At 41.3% G+C, this 26,190-nt stretch overlaps 1 protein-coding gene across 7 annotated transcripts in view; it reads left to right on the top strand.

Moving 5' to 3' along the window:
* DYNC2H1 (dynein cytoplasmic 2 heavy chain 1) overlaps window positions 1–26,190 on the top strand; it is a 288,892-nt gene that overhangs the window by 175,112 nt on the left and 87,590 nt on the right. For all 7 annotated transcript variants that reach the window (XM_045797656.2, XM_045797654.2, XM_087868490.1 and 4 more), the window contains 3 exons: window positions 1,595–1,670; window positions 6,095–6,303; window positions 9,037–9,141. In XM_045797656.2, the coding sequence (XP_045653612.2) occupies window positions 1,595–1,670; window positions 6,095–6,303; window positions 9,037–9,141 (390 nt within the window). The remainder of the gene's footprint in view (window positions 1–1,594; window positions 1,671–6,094; window positions 6,304–9,036; window positions 9,142–26,190) is intronic.

Genomic DNA, 26,190 nt, shown 5'->3' with positions numbered 1-26,190 from the left:
ACATCTCTGAATTACATTGTTCGGAACGATGTGTGAACCGTCATGAACCCGCAGTGATTGCTATCATTTTTGTTGTTGATATCACAGTCATCTCAGAGTTCAAAACTGAATTCCCCATAGTTGTTTTCCAGTCGTGTACCCCTACTAATAGAGTGATAGAAGAAATATTAATAAGGCTTTGAGTTGGTAGGATATTTATGTAAAATATTGGAGGAAGTTTGTTAACTGTTGATGGGCACATAACCCTTACAGATCTTCAGTTCTTAGCTGTACTAAAACTTAGCGAGTGAAGTTTAAACCTCATGTGTTTTTTTCAACATCTATAATTTAAGAAAATTGATCCAAATGTTAGCAACGTCCAAATTTATATCCCTACCTCAGACTAGTTCCCTAAGCTCTAGGTTTATGTACCCAGCTATTTATTTGACTTACCCAGTTTGTTTCAAAAGGACTGAAAACCCACATATTCTGGCTCTAAGCACTAGAGCGTAAGCTGCTTAAGAGCACAGGTTTTGTCTCTTTGGTTCGTTGCTGTATTCTCACTGACCCGAGCCTTGGACACTTTGGTTGCGGGAGCTCATGGGGCCTTTCCAAGCCTTGCAGTCTTCCCGTGCTGCAGCTAGCAGTGAGTGACACCGTTGGAAGTCATTCTGAAGACCTCTCTTCATGGTATCTTCACGTTCCGTGACTGTGCAGTGCAAACATTCTTTAGTTTTACTGCCCTAACTCCCCATCTGTGTTTTTCTTCCTGCCTGTTGTACTCCCCTCCCCAGCGTAGCTTGCCCTGTAGGTGTGTTCCAGTGACGGATTGTGTCCACCTGCTTCTCCCTTCCCCGCGTTTGACCGTGACCAGAGGGCAGGGATTGATTACGTTTGGGTTTGTTCTCTTAGACGTAGAGCTTTACATGTAATATGCATTTATAAACATTGTTTTGAATGATTAATGGAGCAATGCAATTTGTGTTGATGTTCCTAAATACTATTTAAAGCCTAAAAAGATTTTAGTCTCAATGTACTACATTAAACTAATTAAAGTCAAGGGAAGTACCATCAAAATTACTTTACCTTTTTTATATTTTTATAAAACATAGAGCTCTATGCATGTTTTTTATACAAGCATTGTAGTTATTGAGTTTTTAATTACTTCCGACATGAATGCTTCATGGGTGAAATGTACAGGAAATAATGCTGTATGCCTTTGGGCCTTTAAAATTTTTTTTTTGTAATATTTCTGTTGTCTTGTTTGTGGACAAAACCCACAATTCTGAAGGACAAAATTATAGAAACTATTTCAATGTGTACGCCATACTTAGACTAAAAAATTTACCAATTTGTTCTGTGACTGAATTGCCACAATATTAAATGATAAAAACCGTTCTCATTTTAAAAGTCTTTGGCATGCTATGGAGGTCATTCAATTTCTTTTAAAAAATTACTGTTACCTTAGAGTTACTGTTTTGATTATTAATTTTCAGGAGTTGCCCTTTTATTTTTTTAGCATATTTTGAACATTCTTTAGATTATAAGGATCATGATGCATATATATATCTTTGAACACTATAGTTCTTTAATATTTGTAAATTTGTTTTGATAGGGTTGGACCAAGTTTTATGAGTTTTCTTTATCAGATCTTCGGGCTGGATACAGCATTATTGACAGGCTCTTTGATGGTAAGTTCTACTGATCATTGTCATCTCTGGTATTAATGGGAAAATTTTTTTTGAGATCTTACTAATAAAGTGGTTTCTTCAAGAGTGACTTCCTATCATAGAATGTGCTTTTACTTTTCACATGTTTTATGTCCTGACTGCCATGCTTGTGCTAACTAGATAGCTCTTGATTTGTTGTGGTCATTGGTTATATATGCCACAGTTTTCGGATTGATCTGTAACTTTCCAGAAACAGAAAGCTAGAAAGACCTTGTATTCACTTTGTGGCCTTCCTAAGTTTCAGGCTCATGAGGAAATATTCAGATCTCGAGAACTGTTAAAACCCAGGGGTGTGGGTAGACTAAGGTCAATACTGTGTATCTGTAGAGTCTTAACTTAGATTAAGTTGGAGTCAAGAATTAAGGTGCAAATAATAGATTGAAGTAGGGCAACAGACAAGACCATGTGATCTGATGGGCAGAGGCCGTCCAGCTCCCCACCTCCGCAAGCCAGGGGCCGTTGAATCTCTGAAACGTGCTGTGTAGGGCCAGGGCAAGGGGACACGGGAGCTGAGAGCAGTGGTGGATATGTTGATTGGAATCTCAAACTTGAAAATGATTCCTGTCTCCCGTCCACCTTGCAGCCCTGCCAGACCACCCCTCCCTGAGTCGGCCCGCTTTGCTAGGTGGCGCCACCATTCACGAATCTGCTCGGGTTCAGAACCTGTGAGTCACCCTGGATTCTTTCTCTGATCCTTCAACATCCCGTGTTGGGCAGTTTCTGTCCCTTTCACGTCCAAAGCAGATCATGATTCTGTTCATTTATTGCTACTTCATCAGTGCCTCGGGAGTCCAAGCAAGAACTTCTTACCCTGTCTTCTTTCTATTTTAAAAGCACCTTTGAAAACTTCTCCACATGGTGAAGAGACTGTTAGAAAAGTAAAATATAGAATTCCCATCTAAGACTACAGCAATAGTAGTCTTCTTTCCTTTCCTCTCGCGAGCCAGGCTTGTTCCTACCTGAGGGTTTTGGTAGGTGCTCTTCTGTCTGACATGCTTTTCTCCCAGACCTTCTTATGTCTGTCCTGTTCTTCCCATTCGCATCTCACCTTCCAGGTGTCCTCTTCAGATAAGCTTTCTATTACCACCAGTCTAAAGTAATTTAAAAGTTACTCTCTACCCCCTTGTTCTGTTGTGTAATTGGAGTGCATCGGTGCTACCTAGTATTTTTTTGGTTGCTTATTCATTTGTTATTTTATCTCTTCCCACTAGAGTGTGATCTCCCTTAAAGCAATGTTTGTGACTGTTCTGTTAATGACGTTTGTCCTCAACACCCATAGCAGGTTACTCGGTTACTGTTAGTTGAATTAATATCAGATCTCAGAAACGATTCTGTAACTTGTCTTTAGCAGAATGATAGGGTTAGACATCTGGGACGTGTCCAAGTCCCATTTTAATTTATATGTTTATGGGATTAAAGTTTTGAATGATCTACATACAAAAAATACTAAGATCGTACGATCACCGTTCAGTGAAACTTGCACACACTGAATGTGCTCCTGTAGCCAGAGCATTACTTGAGAAACAACATCGCCGGTACCACTGCCTTCCAGTTGTGACCGTCTCCCAACACCCCGCCCCACCCCCAGCTCTTGTGGTGAATACTAGCATCTTACCATACACATCAGTTTTGTCTGTGTTTGTAGAGCTGGAATCATGCATCATACACTCCTCAGTCTGTAGGTTCTTTAACGTTATATTTGAGAGATTGACCTATGAGGATGCATGTAGTTATGGATTATTTATTCTCAGTGCTGTATAGTATGCCACTCTTCGATTGTAATACTTTCCTGGTGGTCACGTAGGTCTTCTGGGGTGATGGTGAACAATGCTGCTAGAGCTTTGGGTAAAGAGTTGGATGTATTTATGTTGAGTATATATGTACGAGTAGATAAGATACTCATTTGTTCACCATTTGTTCATCATTAGTGCCAAGTAATATTCCAAGTGAGTTTTTCTTTAACAAGTTTTGAATTCTACGTCAGAAAACTGTACATAAACTTACAGCTTAATAAACGGTCATATATTGAAACTTCGTAACTATTTCCAAATCAACAGAGTGTTACCAGCCTTCCAGAAGTGCACCCCTTACTCCTTCATGCATGTGACCCAGCACTGCCCCATTCCATGCCAAGGGTAGCCACTTTCCTGATTCTGTAAGCTGTTGTTTTTAATATTAATCTTGACAGAGTTTTCTGGAGAACATGTACTAATGCTTCAGCTTGCATTGCAACTTGGTGATTATTCTTTTTCTTTCTTCTTTTTTGTATTTTCAAGTTTTTAAGTTCAAGTTAGTTAACATACAGTGTAGTATTGGTTTCTAGAGAAGAAGTCATGATTCATCACTAATACGTGACACCCAGGACTCACCACAGGTGTCCCCCTTAATGCCCATCCCCCACCCACCTAACTCCATCCACCCGATTTGTTCTCTCTTGTTGAAAATCTCTTATGAATTGATTTCTTCTCTTTTTTTCCTTTTCTTAATCCTCTTCCCTTATGTTCATCTGTTTTGTTTCTTAAACTCCACATATGAGTGAGATCATGTGATGTTTGTCTTTCTCTGACTTACTCACTTAGCATAATACACTCTAGCTCCATCCACGTTGTTGCAAATGGCAACATTTCATTCTTTTTGATGGCTGAGTAATATTCCATTGTATGTGCCCTTTTAAGATGAAGAATCCAAAGCAGGGAGTTGGAATGATTTGTCATTATGATTGAAGCTTGTGATGGAATTAATAGTACCACTGAATTGATGTGAATAAGAGGTGGTAGTGAATCTCATGGTAAAGATCTAACTGGGTAATGTTGGGATTACAGAATTTCTGGATATTGGGGACTTCCACATGTACAGAATTAAATGCCAAAAGGAGAAAAATTTCTAATTAAAGGGCTAGGTTGGTGTAGAAATGACGTAGCTCCTAAGACCTGAGGTACGTGTAAGCCTTGATGCCCGAGCTTCCTGATGTGTAAAATGCGGAGAATAGCAGATCCTATAGCCATTGGTTCAATTCTGGAGTAGGCTGAGTGAGAAAAGCCCCAGGAAACACTTGACATTTAGTACAGCGAATATATTGAGTGAGCTGGCAGTGGTTGTTGACTGTTACTGCTATTGTTCTAATTTCAGTACCGTTCTTCTTTAATCCTGAACAAAACGAACCTTACTCTGATAACAGTGGGTATAAGAAGAAGAACATCTTAAAAATTCTATAAAATATTTTACATAATAGCTATTTGCATTTGATAAGTTGAAAGGTACCTCAGTGTTTCTGTATGCCCTGGTGGCCAGCTGTGAATGAGTGAGCCATCCGTTACTAATACATGATTTAGTGGAGACCGAGGCAGAGCTAGGATGTGGAGGCCTGGTGAGGTCCGCTGTGATGGGGGCCTTGGCCACTGTTGATAATGCGACGTGGGCGGGGAAGCAGCTTTAATGAGTCTCCTGCTGCTGGGCCTTGTCCTGCAGGAGGCAGCCTGCATCACCTGGTGCCAGTGTGGGCGGTGACACCAGCGCAGGCGCGACTCCGCCCTCAGGCTTTGTGCACAGTACCCTGTAAGGAAACTAGCGAGCCGTGCACTGTGTGTTAGGAGCTAGTTTAAGTTCCGCTGCTTCCTTTGTTTACTGCAGACCAGAGAATTAATTCTTAGAGTTTAAAATTACAATTACCACTGAACTGTGATGAAGAGAATGCTCTTGTTGCAAAATGAAATAATAACTTCAGAGTCTCATTGTGTTGTTTTACACAACATTTCTCTTTTAGAGTAGCAACTGGACAGTTGACTATTAAAATCATGACATTACAAGACTGTGATGTGTGAAGTTATTTTGTAGAGTTTCCTTATTCAGATGATGGTGACGAACTGAGATTTTCATCATTGTATAAAATTAGGTTTTGAATGTATTCTTAAGGAATTTCCCATTTAAGGAGGCAGTGTTGTGTGGCAGACAAGAGTATGGTTTCAGAACACCTCATTCTGGTTCAGATCTGTGGGATTGTGTGATTTTCTGATTCGGGTCACTCACCCTCCCTATTCCTCAATTTCTTCATCACTATAACTGGGCAATTTTAACTTCTATGATAGAGGACTTAAATGAGTTTATACATGGAAAAATGTTTGGCAGATTTTACTTGATTAAATAATCTCTGAATATTAGCCACTCTGTGATTATATTAATTAATAAGAATTTATTAGTGAATTTTACATTCCTATTAGTGAGCCTTTTAAGGAACGATTTAACTTAGTTAAATGTATATTGTTATATCCTATAAATACAACTGGAGACGGGAATTTAGTTAATATATTAGAATAATTCAGGATATTTTTAGAATCTTTCTAATATCTTAGAGATAAAGCTAATAAAAATATGTTTTAAAATTATAGGTACCAAAGATGTGCAGTGGGAATTTTTACACGGTTTACTTGAAAATGCTATTTATGGTGGACGTATAGATAACTATTTTGACCTTAGAGTTCTTCAGTCATACCTGAAACAGTTTTTTAATTCTTCAATAATTGGTGTTTTAAACCAAAGGAATAAGAAAAGTGTTTTCCCGTATTCCTTGTCTCTACCAAAATCCTGCAGCATTCTGGTAGGTAAAATTCATCATTTTTAATCTATTACCAGATACTTGAATCCTTTCTTAAACTGTTAAATACATATTTCTTTTCAAATACACAAGTAATTCTCATTCATTGTAATGCCAGTATGTGGCCTGGTTCTGTCAACTCTGGGGAAGTGTGTTGTCCCCCTTGGATATTTAGGGACTACTTGATGGTAATAGGATAGAGTTGTGGTAAGGAAGACAGTAGAGGTAAGACTGTGAAGTTCTGGAAGGAGAGCGAATACTACTTCCTCCTGGGCATAAGATGGCTCAGGTATGTTATCGAACAGGAAAGAAATAGCACAAGTTTATCTTCGCTTTCTGGCTTACGAGTTTAAAGCAGATCCCAGCTGTATGAGGGGTACATGGGAGGTGCCTTTGATTGCAGCATTTCTGTGGATGGGTGTTTATTTTACCCAGGTGGAGCTTTTCACCTTGAGAACTGATTATGCGCTGACCTTATAGAATGAGGTCATCTTTTCCAGAAAATAGTACTAAATATAGCCCAAAGGTTTCAATTCTAATTTATTTTGCCACAAACTCATCTTAGTTTAATGTCCAAATAATGCTTTTATTACCTAAATATTATCATATATCTCTTTGTGAATTACAGAGATACATACTCAGTAATATAGTTCTTCTTTCAGGATTGTGGATTTTTCTCTCATCCCAAGTATTTTTTGAGAAAATTCTTGTTTCAGTGACATAATTGTCAAAAGTCTAAGTTTAAAAACCAACATCGAATATGTTACTCAATATCTTACCTGTTAAGTATCCCATCTATTTTATTTTTCAGTTTCTTTCATTCACTCACTCATTTATTGTGTAAGGGCCACTGCCTGTCTGCCCCCTGGGGCCGTGTTCTAGACCGCGTGGGCACCATGGGCTTCTCTGGGGCTGACTTTCTGGCAGGAGGGCTTCCCACAGCAAATAGAGGCATCCCGTGGCTGTTCATGGTCCATTTATTTCATGTAGTGCACTGACAGGTCCTCCCTCTCTCTGTGAGCTTTAAACAGAAAACTCCTACAGGAAAGTGCACATCATAAATGTACTGTGCTATGAATTTTAACACAGGGGTCCATAAACAACATCATCAGCTCCCCAGAAGACCTCCTTGTGCTCCCGTCTAGTCAGTGCCTCCCCCACAAAGGGGGTGTCATCTGGCTTCTCACAGCCTACGTTAGATTTTTTTTTTTTTTTGAAGATTGATTTATTTGACGAGAGAGTGTGCACATGAGTGGGGGGAGGGTCAGAGGGAGAGGGAATCTCAAGCTGACTCCCCGCTGAGCATGGAACCCCGATGTGGGGCTCGATCCCAGTACCGTAAGATTATGGCCTGAGCAGAAACAAAATCAGAAGCTTAACCAATGGAGCCCCCCAGGCGCCCCTACCTATGTTAATTTTGCCAGCTTTTGAGCTTCACGTAAATGTTATCATTTGGTGTATATTCTTTTGCCTCCAAGTGAGGACAAATCAGTGTGGATGTGTAGCTGTCTGTCATTTAGGAAACATGGCTGTGTATGGTTGGGGGGAAGTTTCTAGCCAGCATACATGAGCGAAGTTCATAGCTGTTTTGAAATGAGCAAAGGGTATCAATAGAGAATAAGAGTTTTATATTTGTAGGATGATTTATGAGAATCAGTGTTAAGTTTCCATCTAATAGAGTTCTACAGAAGGAGGAAACCAGAACTTCCCAGGAAGGTGAGAGCACCTGCTTGTGCCCTACACTGTGCACGTGCACACGTGGACAAGCGTGTATCCACATGCTCACATACATGCATAATTACGTATACATGAACATGTTGTGATTGAACACCTTGGGGAAGTAACACGTGTTGAGTTTCAGGATGGGAAGAACTTAAGAAAACAGCATGTCTTTCCAAAATTGGACATGTTTTCAGGCCCTGGGCTTCCTGAAGTCCAACTGTTGCATTGGAAGGACTTCAGGGACAGCTGCCAGGGATGAGAAAGGATGATAGGAGGGGGCAGAAACGACCGTTTCTCCAGGTTCCACAGGAACAGTGTAGACACGTGTGCAGTACGTCCTGTGCATGACAACAACCAAACAGAACAGTTCTTAACCTTGAGCCAAAGTGGATAAACCCTCTTGGTCTACACTTAAGTTTCCCATCTAGAGTTTAGAGTCAATAACTGCAGATGCTTGCTTGATAAATGACCCTTTGCAGTGTGTACAGTAATTCTTGGAAGGAAACGATAGGATTATCAGTGTGTTTCATTACATCTCAGCGGCGGACTGAAGACTCGCTGTGGAACTGCTTCATGTGACGCGATTGACAGAGCAGTGCTTGCTTACCAGAGCGTGTGTATGTAGGTTCACGGGGTTCTGTAAGTTCGGGAAAATAGCTGGAATATTTTTCTTGGAATAAGCAAAACTGCACTCTGCAGATTAGTCTTGGGTAGGTTCAGGGCTTTCCTAAAAATGTGTCACATGATATTGTACACGTGGGGTCCCTTTGAATGTGGTGAGTTAAATTATGTGATACTGTATTTTTTAAATTTAGGGATGAAGAGGTAGTAATGACCAAGAATATTTTCTGTAGGCAACTAAGTATTACATAGACTGAAAGTTAGATTTACCTGGAAAATGTGAACATATGAGTAACTTATAATTTAATACTTCCCAATATCTATTCTTTCTGGTTTTAGTGGTTGCAACATCAGTCTTGATAGAAATGCTGTTTTTCACTTCTTTACATTTAGGACTACCGTGCTGTCATTGAAAAGCTTCCAGAGGATGACAAACCGAGTTTCTTCGGTCTTCCTGCCAATATAGCTCGCTCGTCTCAGCGCATAATCAGTTCTCAGGTAACCAAGAAAAGAGGTGCTGGGTAGAAAAAACGTCAACAATATGAAATTTGATTTAATACTTCAGACCCCACAAGCCATTCTTTAAAATTTTCATTTTATCTAGCATGGTAGATTCCAGCTCTACCTTAAGTAAATTTTAAAAGAGCCAAGGAGTTCTATATTAATACAAATGTTAAAATTAGTAAAATAACATTGAACAATATCACTTCCTCCAAAATATATTTATTTTACCTCCTGTGATTATTCTAAGGCAACATTTTTTAAAAGTTATTTATTTTAATTCCAGTGTTGTTATCATGCAGTGTAATATTAGTTTCAGGTGTACAATATAGTGATTCCGCCGCTCCATATACATCACCCAGTGCTCATCACAACAGGTGCCCTCCTTCATCCCTATTCCATTTCCCCCATCCCCCTGCCCACCTCCCACCTCCCCTCTGGTCCCCAGCAGTGTGTTCTCCGTAGTTCGGAGTCTGTTTCTTTGCCTCTCTCTGCCCCCGCTCTTGCTAATTCGTTTTGTTTCTTAAATTCCACATCTGAGTGAAATAATACGATATTTGTCTTTGTCTGATTGAGTTAGTTTGCTTAGCATAATACACTCTAGCTCCATCTATGTCGTTGCAAATGGCAAGATTTCATTCTTTTTTTTTATGACTGAGTAATGTTCCATTGTGTATACACCCCATCCTCTTTATCCATGCATCAGTCCATGGACACATGGGCTGTTTCCATAATTTGGCTATTGTTGATAATGCTGCTATAAACATAGGGGTGCATATATCCCTTCACATTAGTGTCTTTGTATTCTTTGCCTAAATACCCAGTAGTGCAATTGCTGGGTCATTGGGTAGCTCTATTTTTCATTTTTCAAGGAACCTCCATACTGTTCTCCAGAGTGGCTGCACCAGTTTGCATTCCCACCAACAGTGTAAGAGGGTTCCCTGTTCTCTGCATGCTCACCAACATTTGTTGTTTCCTGTGTTGTTGATTTTAGCCATTCTGACAGGTGTAAGATGATGTCTCATTGTGGTTTTGATTGGCATTTCCCTGATGGTGAGTGATGTGGAGCATTTCTTCATGTGTCTGTTGGCCGCTTGTATGTCTCCTTTGGAGAAATGTCTATTCATATCTTCTGCCCATTATTTAATTGGCTTATTTGTTTTTGGGTGTTGAGTTGTGTAAGTTCTTTATAGATTTTGGATAGTAACCCTTTATCTGATATGTCATTTGCAAATATCTTTTCCCATTAAGTAGGCTGCCTTTATTTTTGGTTATGTCCTTTGCTGTGCAGAATCTTTTATCCTGATGAGGCCCCAATAGTTTACTTGTGCCTTTCATTCCCTTGCCTCAGGAGATGTATCTAGAAGGATGGGGCTACAGCTGATGTCGGAGAGATCACTGCCTGTGCTCTCTTCTAGGATTTTTACGGTTTCAGGTCTCACATTTAGGTCTTTGATCCATTTTGAGTCTATTTTTGTGTATGGTGTAAGGAAATGGTCCAGTTCCATTCTTCTGCACGTGACTGTCCAATTTTCACAGCACCATTTCGTGAAGAGACTGTTTTTTCCCATTGGATATTCTTTCCTGCTTGGTCACAGGTCAGTTGGCCATCATCGTGGTTTGCTTCTGGGGTTTGGACCCGTTGCCCTGGCCTGGGTGTGTTTGTGTCTGCACTTGGGCTTCTGGGGCGTCTGCTGGGTGTGTGGCACGCGTCCCACTCTTGTGGCTGAGCTGCCTTCAGTCTGCTTGTCTCGGTGGCTGTGCCTGTCATGGGAGGATTGTGTATTGTTTGTGGGCCAGTCTGGGGCCACTTTGGGCTTGTGTTGAATCAGACCAAGACTTCCCCAGAGATGCGGTCATACCGAAGCTCAGGGCACTTTCCCTGCGTTGTCCCCTGAGAAACTTCCTTGGGTGGGCAGTGTCTCCTGCTGCTGGGGCCGGTGTCTGACTGGTGTGTGTGCTTCTCTTTCCCTCCCCCTGGAGCAGGGGTCCCTTTGGAGGGGTGCCAGCCCCTGTCAGCGCTGTTGGTGCACTGCCAACCTGTGGCACATCTTTGGGAGGGCTCCAGCCAGGGGCTTGGTGCAGGAGAACTTGAGGGTGGGGCACGTCAGGTTACTAAGGTGCTGGTCCACTGGCGGAGGACGAGACCTGCAGCCACCGATGACCTAAGGCCAGTGGGGTTGGAGGGGACACACTGTGGAAGAGCACAGGGGCAGGTCAGGCCGTGTTAGCAGGGGCTGCAGCGGTGTCCAGTGGGAGGAGTTCTGGAGCCCAGGCCTGTGCGCAGGAGAATGTGGGCGTGGGGGGCACAGTTAGCACGCTAGGTGGTGAGCTGTGTTGCTGTGCCCATGCCTGCTGGTGTTAAGGCCGGACCGCAGGGGAGGGAAATGGTGTCCAGAGTGCTGCTTCTAGGCTGTGTCTCTTCAGAGGAGGGGACGCTGCGTCTCCCGGATCTGAGCTCTCTGATTTTTAAAGTTCCAGGTGTCAGACTCCACTGATGGTAAGAATTCGCAAAGTTAGGTGCCTCCGGTTTCCAGAGTAGACTGTTAAGTGGGTTCATCTTCCCTTTGTGGGTCTCCCTGTATGTGGGACGCCTGCTGTGGGGTCTGCTCCTCTCCCCCCTCCGTGCCCCCACACACTGTTCCATGGGTCCGTCTGGCTCCCTCCCGTGACTCTGCCTTTCCTGCCTTCTTCAGTGTGGCCTCTTCTCTACATTTAGCTGTGGAGAGTCTGCTCTGCTAGTCTCCAGGTCATTTCCTGGGTTATTTATGCAGATAAGGGTGCTACCTCGTTGTGTCATGGGGTGAGATATGCTTGGGGGCTCCCATTCCACCATCTTCCCGGGAAGCTCTTCTGTTTTACTCTTGAGTAATTCTTGTAACGGTTTACCACTTTATCTTTTCAATAGTTTTCAATTAGTTTTATTGATATTTTCTATTTTTTTTAAATCTGTATTTCTTTATTTTTGCTTTCTATTATTTCTTTCTTTCTTCTAATTTGGGGCTTTGTTTGTTGTTCTTTCTCTGGTCCCTTTAGGTGGAAAGTTAGATTTTTTGTTTCTTGAGGTCGGTCTCTATCTCTATAAATTTCCCTTCTAGAACTGCTTTTGTTCCTTCCCAAGCATTTCGAGCCATTGCGTTTCCATTTTCATTTGTCTTAAGGTATTTTTCTATTTTCTCTTGTCTGTCTTCATTGGCACATTGGTTGTTTGGTAGCATGGTATTTAGCCTGCATGTGTTGGACGGTAACTGTAATGGATTTTTAGTTTCCTATCATTGTCGTTGGAAAAGGTGCTTGATATTTTTTCAGTCTTCTTAAACTTACTGAAACTTCTTGTGTGTTTTAACATGTGATCTGTTATGGAGAATAAATCATGTTCACTTGACAAGAATATGTGTTCTTCATTTTTGAAATGGAATATTCTCTTTTTATCTGTTCAGTCCCTTGAAAGCCAGTGTCTCCTTACTGCTTCTCTTTGGATTATCAGTCCGTTAATGTAAATGGGGTGTTAAAGTCCTCTACTATTACTGAATTACTGTCAGTACCGTCCTTTATGTCTATCAATATTCGCTTTATATATTTAGGTGCTCCTATGTTGGGTACATACATACATATTTACAGTTCTTACATTCTTGTTGGATTGATCCCTTTATCCTTATTTAATACCCTTCTTCTTCTCTTTTGTACAGACTTTGTTTTAAAGTCTATATTGTCTGATCTAAGTATTGTTACTGACTTGTTTTCTCCTCTGTTTTCATGGATTATCTGTTTCAGTCCCTTCCACTCTGTATGTGTCTTCAGGTCTTTTAAAGTCAGCACATACCAGGGGTCTTGCTGTTTTTAATCCAGACGCTCCGTCTTTCGATCGGAGCACTTAGTCCATTTATGTTTAAACTAACTGTTGACAGATGTGTACGTATTGCCGTTGGGCTGGGGCAGTAGCTCCCGCGGAGCCTGCCCGCGCCATGTGGTAAGACAGGGGTCCCTGCCGGGGTGAGCTGGTCACCACTCGGGCCGCCCATCAGGTGTGGCAGCTTGGGAGCCACTTGGGAAGGGTGCCTTCTCAGCTGGTAGGGTTGGGCGGGCCAGAGGGTGGTGGCATGCCAGGGCGGGGCAAGGGGTTCCGGTGGGTACGTAGTGTCAGAATCAGGCCAGCTAGGCTAGCGAGAGGGAAGAAAAGTGGTGTTTGCTCATATCTTCTCTCCCAGAGAAAGCTCCTACAGGTCCCTGCCCCTCTGGCGCAAGTCCTAGAATTAGGAAATCTCCTTCACTTATACCCTAGGCATTTTTTTTGTTGTTGTTATTTAAAATTTATTTTTATTTTTTTATTTAAATTCAGTTAATTAACATACAGAGTATTAGTAGTTTCAGGGGTAGAATCTAGTGATCCATCAGTTGCATATAACCCCTACCGCTCATCATCACATCACATGCCCTTCTTCGTGACCATCCCCCAGTGACCCTATCCTTTCGCCTACGTCCCCTCCAGCCACCCTCATCTGTTTCCTAGGCACTTTCTAAACTTCCCTTTGAAAAGGTGCCTGTGTGCTGGATCTGAGGCCTAATGATGTAGCGTGCTGGCCTTGGAAGAGCAGAGATTCCGCTCTCCTGATTATCTCCTGGAGCTAAGCCCGCCGATTTTCACAGCCAGTCATCATGGGGGCTTGTCTTCCCAGTGCGGGTCCCTGGAGCCAGGGGGGCCCAAGTTGAGGCTCCACCCTCTTCTCAGGGAGTGAGTGTCTCTGTGCCGGCCTGTGGTATCCCTCCTGTTTGTGGGTTGCCGCTTAGCCGGTGTTTGGTTCCCTACAGGGTCTCCTTCCCTCCCTTTTTGTTCATCTCACTGCTAGTATTCATTGAGTTTTTTGAACCTGTTTTATAATTCTCACTAAATTTTGAAAAAAATCTGTCCATCATTATTCTGAAATTTTCATTACGTCATTGATTCTATCCTGTTGCTTACTGAGTGTTTCTTCATTTTTTCAGTCTCTGTATGAATTTGGATAGTTTCTTTTTCCTTGTAGAGAACGTGAGACCCTCATGCCCACTGCCTTCTGCGGTATCAGCTACGAGAGAGTGCTCGTTGTCCAGTTAAGGACATTTATCGTATGAGGACGTTCTTGCCACACCGTAGCTGTTTACTTTCAAATGTGTTTTTATTGCATCCTTGAGCCAGTCGTGGACCTGAACGTAGCATAGCAGGTGCCCTGGAGAAACTGTCATGGTGTGTGAATATGACCTGACAGTTGCGTTTTTTTTTTTTTTTTTAAGATTTTATTTATTTGACAGAGAGAGGGACAGCCAGCGAGAGAGGGAACACAAGCAGGGGAGTGGGAGAGGAAGAAGCAGGCTCCCAGCGGAGCAGGGAGCCCGATGAGGTTCTCGATCCCAGGACCCTGGGATCACACCCTGAGCCAAAGGCAGACGCTTAACGACTGCGCCACTCAGGCGCCCCTAACAGTTGCATTTCTAAAGGGTGATTGATTCTTAGTCAGTAACCAGTTGTAAAGTTACAGCGGGTCTCATTTCAGCATTATTTGTAAAGCAGCATTTTATAAATTCAAAATGGTAACAATAGAGGAGTAGTAGAAGAAGTTGTGGTGTACTCACGGAAGCATCAGGACCAGTAACAGTCATCGTTGAGGGCGGTAGTTCTTAACCTCTGCTTTTGTATGATGGATCCCTTTTAGCGTTCTCTCCTCAGAAAAATACATGCAAGTACATACACACAAAATTTTGCAGTTTCAGGAAGTTTTCAGATCTTATAAAGCCTACAGGAAGTAGTAAATAATTAGTAAATCAATAAGTTGATTCATGAAATATGCATATATATACATATGTATATATACATATAAATATAATACATATTGTGAACAGTTGAGTGAGTACAAACTAAAAACCCACTACTACTTGATAGTTTTCATACATAGCTATCATAAAAGTATTTCTGTATCATTCCTGAAACAGAGGTACAATTTTTACAAAATAGAAAAGATAGAATTTTTATAAGGTTATATGTGTTTAGAAAAGGAGATATCTGTGGGTGTATGTTATGTGCCTTTTTCTTTTTTTTAATTTTTAAAATTTTTTTAAATTCAAGTATGATTATCGTATGGTGTTACATTAATCTTAGGTGTACAATATAGTGACTCAGCAGTTCTGTACGTTACTCAGTGCTCATGCCAAGTACTTTCCATGCATCGTCTCATCTCATTCTGTTTGTGCGCGCACGTGTGTGTGTCTTGTATGGGATCTGGGTTTGGTGGTTTTCCTCTTGAGTGGTTTTTGAGGATGGATTTTAGTTATTGTACATCTTCATTCATATGTCAGAAAATCTAATAAATAGAATAAGACACAAGTTTGTTAATTATAGTCACTAAAGGACGATGGAAAGTTAGCTTTTTGTTATGTAGAAGTTTGTTTTATTTCTCTTTTAAAAGAAATTAGGTGTTGAAGATATCTGCAACGAGTTCACCTGTAGGAGACACTTCTAATAATAGTTTATTTAACAACTGTTTTTTATGTTTGCATTTGTTGATAATCATGCAGTGACAGCATATTCTCCAGGCTAAGAAAAGGTGCAGCATGTAGCTTAGAAAAAAATGGTGTGATATTTTGTTCCTTTTTCTTGTTGTTATTTTGAGTTAAATATCAACATCTACCACATAAAATCAGTGTAAACAGCCTACAATTACTTCTACCCCTGACGGGTCTTGAGCTCTCTAGTAATTGAAAATTTTACCTCAGATATATCAGTTTACATATTTTTCAACCTTCTGGTAAGAACATTTCTTCAATCATCCACACAGAGAGAATGGTCCATAGTAGGCCGTCTGACAAGCAGAGATTGTGGTGAAGTCCGACAGGCCATCTGGGGAGCGGCAAGATTCTCACCAGGAATTGGGTATTAGGTGTGCAGTATCGTCGAGGAACGGGAAGCTTTAACCCTGTTGGTGCGACCCTAGAGCCAGAATGAAGCAGTCAGAGAAGTAACTAGGTATCTACTCGGGGGTTTTGAAAGCGTGTCCAGTAACCACATGCGCTTGCCTGCGCCAGTAACTATGGTCTCTGTGCTTCCCCACGTAACCTCTCCGTTCAAAACCGTGGCTGTGGATCTGTAGGACCTCAACTCTCCAAGCAATTCTGTTGCTTCCTCTTTCTCTTTCTCTTTCCCGGATTTATCTCCTTGTCACTGTAAAATCAACAGATTCGTGTCTTTATGACTTTCTTTTCTTTTCTTTTTTTTAAAGATTTTATTTATTTATTTGACAGAGATGGAGACAGCCAGCGAGAGAGGGAACACAAGCAGGGGGAGTGGGAGAGGAAGAAGCAGGCTCCCAGCGGAGGAGCCTGATGTGGGGCTCGATCCCATAATGCCGGGATCACGCCCTGAGCTGAAGGCAGACGCTTAACCGCTGTGCCACCCAGGCGCCCCCTTTATGACTTTCTTTTCTTTCCCTCTTTTTGAAGTTAACTGTTCACCCACAATTGCAGGTGTAGATGAATCATCAAACTGACGTGCGTCTTACTGCTAAGTTAACCCCTAGGGAGTATCTAGGGTGGTGGTGCTGGCCACTTACGTGAGAATTACTTGGGAAGTTTGTTTTCAAAGACAAACTGCTAAGTTCTGTCCAAGATGTGTGAAATCAGACTGTTAGGGATTGGGGCTTTGAAATTCATATTTTGGGGTGATTCTTTGGCACCCTCCGTTGAAAGCGTCTTTACTAGAGATTTGAGAAACTGAAGAGCATTTCTCATTTTGGTATTCTGAATAACATGAAATCTGCATATCAGATTCTCTCTTTTTTTTAAAGATTTTATTTATTCATTTGACAGAGACAGCCAGTGAGAGAGGGAACACAAGTAGGGGGGAGCGGGAGAGGAAGAAGCAGGCTTCCAGTGGAGGAGCCTGATATGGGGCTCGATCCCAGAATGCCGGGATCATGCCCTGAGCTGAAGGCAGGTGCTTAACGACTGAGCCACCCAGGCGCCCCTGCATATCAGATTCTCTTTGACGATTTAGTCAAAGTTAGATTTCTTACTTGACTGTAGGCTCAGAATTAACAAAAGGTATCGTCCTGCAGGATCAGACTTTAGAAATAATCTATTCAAAACTTCACTTAGAGATGTAGTGAGTTCCCGTTGTCATGACCTGGTAAGTGGTAGGCCCAGCACTAGAATCCGGTTTCTTGAATTATTAAATATAGAAAGCTGTCTCCAAGAATTCACCATTCTTAAGAATTTTTTCGCAAATGAGTGTTTTAAACTAGGAATTTGGGGTGCCTGGGTGGCTCAATCAGTTGAGTGTCTGCCTTCAGCTTGGGTCATGATCCCAGGGTCCTGGGATTGAGCACCGTGTTGGGCTCTCTGTTTGTCAGGGAGCCTGCTTCTCCCTCTCCCTCTGTCACTGCTTGTGCTCTCTCTGTCAAGTAAATAAGTAAAAAATCTAAAAAAAAAAACACCCAAAAACCAACCTAGGAATTTTGTGAATTTGGTAACTGTCAGTTTCTCTTGTCCATTTAAACCCCCCCACCCCAAAATAATAAATGTTTGTATTGTGTGTGTGATTTTGTTCCACGGCTATGAGAAAAAGATGTGTTGTCTTTGGATAGCCTATGTAATATTTTACACTTTAACAGTTTTGAGCTATTACTTATGGAATTGGTAAACTGTGGGATGTGCAGTCTTAAATTGCATTCTTAACACTGTCTTCAACAAAACTATTTCCTTTCTTTAGAAATCAACGAATCTCTAGAGCAGTCTGAGATAATTGTTGTGAAATTTTGTTGCAAGTAGTTCTTACTTTTCTGCATCTAGTTAATACCCTGCATGATTCAGAAAAAAGTCTTAAGTCAATTGAATCAATATTTACACAAGCCCTTAAATCTTCCTAGAGGGATTTTGGCTTCTGGGCAAGGTCAGTCCAACTCAGGAAATAGGTGTTCCAACAAAATGATGGACATTTCCATAGTTCATAGATGGTGATAGCAATTGTCATTTTCCTCCAGTCATTTCCCATCCAACTCAGAGTACAAAGGTCTCCAAACACCTACACACCCCTCCCTCTGTCTTTGTCTTCTGCTTTTCCTTTCCTAGTCCACTCGGGGCAGCACACAGACCACCCTGACCACAGGCTTCTGCCTATTCCAGGTTTGTGTTCTGTTTCCTCTGCCAGGAACTTTGACTCCTAGACATCTGTATGGCTTACTCTGGTATTCCCTTCAGGTGACCTTATCAAGCAGGCCTTTCCTGACTTACATAAAATAGCAACTTCCCACAAACCTTAATATGGCTTCTCCTTTTAATGGGCTTCATTTTTCTCCTAAGATTTATATTTCTTTTTAATTTAAATTTGATTAATTAACATATAGAGTATTAATAGTTTCAGGGGTATTTAGTGATTCATCAGTTGCATATAACACGCAGTGCTCATTGCATCATGTGCCCTCCTTAATGCCCATCCTGCAGTTACCCCATCCCCTACCCCTTTCCCCTCCAGCCACCTGCAGTTTGTTTCTTATAGTTAAGAGTCTCTTGTGGTTTGTCTCCCTCTCTGATTTCATCTTACTTTATTTTCCCCTCCCTTCCCCTGTGTTCATCTGTTTTGTTTCTTAAGTTCCAAATCATATGATAGTTATCTTTCTCTGTTTGACTTATTTCGCTGGGCATAACACCTTCTGGTTCCATCCATGTCAGTGTAAATGGTAAGATTTCACCTTTCTGATGGCTGAGTAATAGTCCATTGTATATATAAACCACATCTTCTTTATTCATTCATCTGTCAGTGGACATGGGAGCTGTCTCCACTGTTTGGTTGTTGTGGACATTGCTGCTGTAAACATTGGGGTGCAGGTGCCCCTCCGGATCACTTGTTTGTATCCTTTGAATAAATACCTAGTAGTGCAATTGCTGGGTCATAGGGTAGCTCTATTTGTAACTGTTTGGAGGACTTCCATAGTGTTTTCCAGAGTGGCTTCCCACCAGCAGTATAAGAGGGTTCCCCTTTCTCCACATCCTGGCCAACATCTATTGTTTCCTGCCTTAATTTTAGCCTTTCTGACAGGCGTGAGGTGGTATCTCATTGTGGTTTTGATTTGTATTTCTCTGGTCCCTAGGGCTGTTGAGCATTTTTTCGTGTGTCTGTTGGACATTTATATGTCGTCTTTGGAGAAATGTCTATTCATGTCTTCTGCCCATTTCTTGACTGGATTATTTTGGGGGGGGGGCGTGTTTGGTAAGTTCTTTTTTTTTTTAATTTAAATTAAATCAGCCAACATATAGTACATCATTAGTTTCAGATGTAGAGTTCAGTAATTCATCAGTTGTATATAGCACCCAGTGCTCATCACATCATGTGTCCTCCTTGGTAAGTTCTTTACAGATTTTGGATACTAGCTCCTTATCTGATAGGAAATTTGTAAATATCTTCTCCCATTCTGCAGGTCATCTTGTAGTTTTGTCACCTGTTTCCTTTGCTGTGCAAAAGTTTTTTATCTTGATGAAGTCCCAGTAATTTATTTTTGCTTTTGTTTCCCTTGCCTTTGAAGACGTGGCTAACAAGAAGTTGCTGTGGACAAGTTTGAAGAGGTTGCTGCCTGTGTTCTCCTCTAGGATTTTGATGGATTCCTGTTTCACATTTAGGTCTTTCATCCATTTTGACTTTATTTTTGTGTATGGTGTAAGAGAATGGTTCAGTTTCATTCTTCTACATGTGGCTGTCCAGTTTGACCAACACCATTTGTTGAAGAGACTGTCTTTTTTCCATTGGATATTCTTTCCTGATTTGTCAAAGACTGTTGACCATAGAGTTGAGGGTCCATTTCTGGGCTCTCTATTCCATTCCATTGATCTCTGTCTGTTTTTGTGCCAGTACCATGCTGTCTTGAAGATTGCAGCTTTGTGATAGAGCTTGAAGTCCAGCATTGTGATGCCTCCAGCTTTGGTTTTCTTTTTCAACATTCCTTTGGCTGTTTTGGGTCTTTTCCGGTTCCATATAAAACTTAGGATTATTTCTTCTAGCTCGTGAAAAATGCTGGTGGTATTTTGATAGGAATTACATTGAATATGTAGATTTCTCTGGGCAGCATAGACATTTTAACAATATTTATTCTTCTAATCCATGAGCATGGAACGTTTTTCCATTTCTTTGTATCTTCCTCAATTTCTTTCATGAGTGTTCTATAGTTTTCAGAGTACAGATCCTTTACCTCTTTGTTTAGGTTTATTCCTAGGTATCGTGTGGTTTTTGGTGTGATTGTAAATGGGATCTGTTTCTTAATTTCTCTTTCTTCTGTTTCACTGTTAGTGTATAGAAATGTAACTGGTATCTGTACATTGATGTTGTATCTTGCCATGTTGCTGAATTCCTGAATGAGTTCTAGCTGTTTTTTGGTGGAGTCTTTAGGGTTTTCCACATAAAGTATCAATGTCATCTGCGAAGAGTGAGAGTTTGGCTTCTTCTTTGCCAGTTTGGATGCCTTTTATTTCTTTTTGTTGTCTGATTGCCGAGGGTAGGACTTCTAGTACTATGTTGAACAATAGTGGTGAGCGTGGACGTCCCTGTCATGTTCCTGACCTTAGAGGAAAAGCTCTCAGTTTCCCCCATTGTGGGCCTTTCATACATGGCTTTTATGATATTGAGGTATGTTTGCTTTATTGCTACACTGTGGAGAGTTTTAATCAAGAAAGGATCCTGTATTTTGTCAAATGCTTTTTCTGCGTCAGTTGAGAGGATCATATGGTTCTTGTCCTTTCTTTTGTTAATGTGGTGGATCACATTGATTTGTGGATGTTGAACCACCTTGCAGCCCAGGAGTATGTCCCTCTTGGTCCTGGTGAATCATCCTTTTAATGTACTGCTTGGTCCTATTAGTATCTGGTGAGAATTTTTACATCTGTGTTCATCAGGGATATTGGTTTGTAATTCTGCTTTTTGGTGGAGGCTTTGTCGGGTTTGGGGATTAAGGTAACGCTGGCCTCATAGAATGAATTTGGAAGTTTTCCTTCAAGATTTATATTTCTGTTGGACTTGCGTGTATTTCTTTAGTTCTAAAATTTTTACTGTCTTTTCAAAATAAAATCATTCATCTATATAAAGGCATATATATAACAGTAATATATATACAAAACATTAAAAGCATGATGATAAAATGAAACTCATGAACCAATAATGAAGAGCAACAATATTACCAGTAACTTGAATCAACTTCCATGATTGTTGTGTTCCTTTCCCATTCTGCTAAAGGAGCCAACATTCTCTTTTGTTTTAAACTTTTTTAGTAGTTGTATTGCATGCATGCATTCACACACACACTTGTTCCTAAAAGCATATTGCTTCATTTTGCTAATTTTTTAATTGATAAAACACTGTATTGCGTGTGGTGTTCTAGGGCTTGAATATCTCACTGTACGTTATTTTTCTAGTATTCTGTTTATGTTACTGGTTTAGCTGTAGTTTCATTATTATTGCTTTATAGTATTTCATTATATAAATAAAACTCCTCATTTTTTAGTTATGGCAAACTACACAGTATGTCCATTTGTGTACATGTCTCATGGTATGTCTGAGCAGAGTTTCTCCAGGTACATATCTACGAATAGAATTGTGTCAGAATGCTTTTAATGGCTGTACTACTTCACATTTTCACCGGAAGATTGTAGTATCTACATCCTTTAGTTCCCACCAGTCGGTAGTATTTTTGAATGCCTTCCAATTTGCTAATAGAGTGGGTTAACATAGTATCTCATTGTGGTCTTAATGTGTATTTTTAACACCCTTCTGTGTACTTATGGGCCATCCCTGAGTTTTAATTGGAGGGACTGCAGTGAGACAGATCAGATCGGGCTGCAGCACAGTGGGAGGTGGGGAAGGGCTGGTGGGATGTGAGGCCAGGAGGCAGCAGGGGTCCAGGGGGGCTAGAGAGTGGGGAGCCCGTGAGTGGGGAGCCTGGTGAGTGGGGAGCCTGGTGAGTGGGGGGAGCCTGGTGAGTGGGGGGAGCCTGGTGAGTGGGGAGCCCGTGAGTGGGGAGCCTGGTGAGTGGGGGGAGCCCGGTGAGTGGGGAGCCTGTGAGTGGCCTTGATGAGTGCAGGGCAGTGTGGCAGCAGTGACCACAGAGGGGAGACTAGGCAGAGACAAGGCAGGGAACGGCTGCGGGGCCTTGGTTCTGCAGGTTTGGGGAGGAGGTTCTTCCTGATCACGTTCCTTAGTAGCTGGAATTCTCTAGAGAAAGAATTTCTGTTAAGGCACCATGCTTGTTTGTCTGTAGGAGCTATGTGTTTTTAAGTGCTAGCTGCGTATTCAGTTACTTTTTTTCTAAACATGCTTTGGAGTTCCAGAACTTGATTATTTCTTTAGACCCAATAGCAGTTTCATAGCAGAGTTCTTAGAAGGAGTTATGTTTATTCCTAATGATGGTTTTTCTATTGCTGAAGATTTGCAGATTAATGGCTCGTGTAATAATTTTAGCCACGGTGCGCTGCGTGGCTGTTAGGAGCTCTCAGCAGCTGTGCTGACCCTGACGCACGGGGTTTTCCTCCATTCCTGCAGAAGACACAAGGTCCTGGTGCATTTATTTTGTGACATCAGGAAGCTGAAGATGCTCTTCTGTCTCACATATCCTCCCATCTGAGTGTATTTACTCATGTTTCGGGACGTATTTGTGTGCTACAGCTTTGCCAGTCGCACCGTCAGCAGCAAGAGGTGCTGTGAACTTTGGTTCGCGAGTGTCAACCTCGGATTTCTGTGGGTAGGCAAGTCTGGATTTGATTACTTGCCGCTTTTCAAGTTCTAAGACCATTTAAGACAAAAGCAAAAGAATTGAAAGACATTAGCAGTCTATTTAATTATGTAACATACGCGATAACTTTTTTTTTTATTTTTGAATGTTTACAAGGAAACACTAAGTTCACTAACATTATAAACTTCATACTTTACTTTTCTGTGTTACCATTTAGTAAGAAATAAAAATGTCTCTTAGTTTGAAAACTAAGCTGTTAAAGGGAAACAAGCATTTATCTGCTTTGTGAATGAGGTTTCATGATAATGGAAGGGAAATTGATGAAAAAATATTCTTCTTTATTGAATAATTCTCAATAATAAAGAGAAGGAAGGACAGAATTTGAAATATCACTTTTACAAATCCTAATAAAGTAATTGATTCATAAAATTGTTACCGAATTTGGGACTGGTGCCTGGAAGGTCGATGGGGAAGTTTGCAGGGGAGGGATCAGCAGCCGCTCCCTGTGCCCAGTGATGAGTCTGCCCATCAGAGTGGGGTCCTGCAGACACTGAGTGCCTCCTGGTGCGACGCAGTCGAAAGTACACTTTGCAAAGGCCTCTCTGAAGAAAAGTGAACTTGAACCCAGGCGAGATTTTAGAACGACTCTTGGTTAGCAGGAATCACAGGGAGTAAGGAACAAATTAAAAAACACCATTGGATCCAGAATGTGGGACATTCTGCAAGGTAATGGTCTCAGTTTTATCAACATGTTATAGACATGCCAAAACTGCCCTGAACTGAAGGGCCTTAAAATCCATCGCAACCGCATGACCCTTCAAATAAATGTTGAGGCCATCAGGAAAATTTAAACATACAAGAGGTGTTATAGGACACAGATGAATTTTTAGCCAGTGTTTGTACTGACCCTAACGTCCACTTTTTCACTTTCCTGGTTACTCTCTGAACTTCTTAACACTGTTTTTATTATTATTATAATTTCATACAGTATCTTATTAGGTCGATGTGCACACAACACAGTGATTTGACATTGGTGTAGTTGAGAGCTGATCACCACCACAAGTCTAGCTACCATCTGCTACCTTACAGAATTAGTCTGATATGACTGTCGATCCCATGCTGGACATTACATCCCCAACGCTTATTTGTAACTGGAGGTTTGTACCTCTTCATGTCTGTCACCCACTTCTGTCCACCCTCGCCCTCCCCCGGCGGCTACCACTTTGTTCTCTGTATCTGTGAATCTGGGTTTTGTTCTGTTCTGTTTTGTTTTTTAAATTTCACATACATAGGAAATCGTCCAGTATTTGTCTTTCTCTGACTTATTTCACTTAGCATGATGCCCTCAAGGTCCATCTATGTTGACTCAATGGCCAGCTGTCATTCTTCTTTATGGCTTAGTATTCCATTGCATATATATGATTATATTCCGTACGTACTGTGATACATACATCATGCACATAGAAACACCATATTTTTCTTTAGCCATTCATCTGTCAGTGGCTGTCTCAGTTGTCTTCACGTCTTGGATGTTGTACTGAATGCTGCAGTGAACGGGTAGGTGCATTTATCATTTCTTGTAGTAGATACGGAGAAGTGCAATTGCTGGGTCATACGGTGGTTCTGTTTCTCATGTTTTGAGGAACTCCATACTGTTCTGCACGTTGGTTGCCCCAGGGAGCATTCCTCTGTCACATGCATGAGGGCTCCCCTTTCTTCACATCCTCTCCAACATTAGTTATTTCTTGCCTTTGTCATAATAGCTATTCTGACAGGTGTGAGGTGATATCTCATTGTGATTTTGATTTGCGTGTCCCTGATGAGTGATGTCGAACATCTTTTTATGTGTGTGTTGGTCATTTGTGTCTTCTTTGGAAAAATGTCTATTCAGCTCCTCTGCCCAATTTTATTTTACTTTTTTAAAGATTTTATTCATTTGAGAGAGAGCTCATAAGCAAGGGGAGAGGGAGAAGCATACTCCCTGAGGAGCAGGGAGTCCAACATGGGGCTCGATCCCAGGACCCTGAGATCATGACCTGAGCTGAAGGCAGATGCTTAACCATCTGAGCCACCCAGGTGCCCCCTCTGCCCAATTTTAAATAAAATGGTTTGGTTTTTCATGTTGAGTTTTGTGAGTTCTTTGTATGTTTTGGATACCAACCCCTTATCAGAGATAAGGTTTACAAATATCTTCTTCCATTCAGTAGGTTCCTTTACATTTTGCTGATGGTTCCTTCACTGTACAAAAGCTTTTTAGTTGGATGTGGTCCTGTTTGTTTATTTTTGCTTTTGTTGTTGTAAGATTCAAAAAACATCGCTAAGACCAATGTCAAGGAGCTTACTGCCTATGTTTTCTTACAGGAGTTTTAAGGTTTCAGGTTTTACATTCAAGTCTTTAATCCATTTAAGTTACTTTTTCTTTTTTTTTTTTTAAGATTTTATTTATTTATTTGACAGAGAGAGACAGCCAGCGAGAGAGGGAACACAAGCAGGGGGAGTGGGAGAGGAAGAAGCAGGCTCATAGCGGAGGAGCCTGATGTGGGGCTCGATCCCGGAACGCCGGGATCACGCCCTGAGCCGAAGGCAGACGCTTAACCGCTGTGCCACCCAGGTGCCCCTAAGTTACTTTTTCTATGCAGGATAAGATAGCGGTCATTTCATCATTTCATTGTTTCCCATTTTAATGTCTGATTTTCCAACCCCATTTACTGAGGAGGCTGTCCTTCCTCCATCCTGTATTCTCACCTCCTTTGTTGTAAATTAATTAACCGCGTGCGTGGTCATTTATTTCTGGCCTCTCCATTCTGTTCCATTGATCTATAAATCTGTTTATGCCAGTACCATACTGTTCTGATTACTACAGCTTTATGGTAGAGTTTGAAATCAGGAAGCATGAAACCTGCAGCTTCTTTCTTCAAGATTGCTTTGGCTATTCAGGGTCATCTGGCCTTCCATACAAATTTCAGGACTGTTTGTTCTAGTTCTGTGAAAATGCCGTTGGAGTTTTGATAGAGATTGCATTGAGTCTGTAGATTGCTTTGGGTGGTATGGACGTTTTAACAGTGTTTGCTCTTCCAGTATAGGTGCATAGAATGTCTTTCCATTTATTGGTGTCTTCTTCAGTTTCTTTCATCAGTATGATTTTCAGTGTATAATGTATTTAATCTCCTTAATTGTACTTACTCCTAGGTACTTTGTTTTGACCCAGTTATAATTTCTCTTTCTGTTGTTGTGTTATTGGTGTGTAGAAACACTGCAGATTTCTGTCTGTTGATACTGTATCCTGTGACTTCACTGAACTCCCTTTGTTAAT

The sequence above is a fragment of the Ursus americanus genome, chromosome 16, assembly GCF_024610735.1.
Source record: "Ursus americanus isolate L20-20 chromosome 16, mUrsAme1.1.p, whole genome shotgun sequence".
NCBI lineage: Eukaryota > Metazoa > Chordata > Mammalia > Carnivora > Ursidae > Ursus > Ursus americanus.
This window is presented reverse-complemented; position numbering and strand designations above follow the sequence as displayed.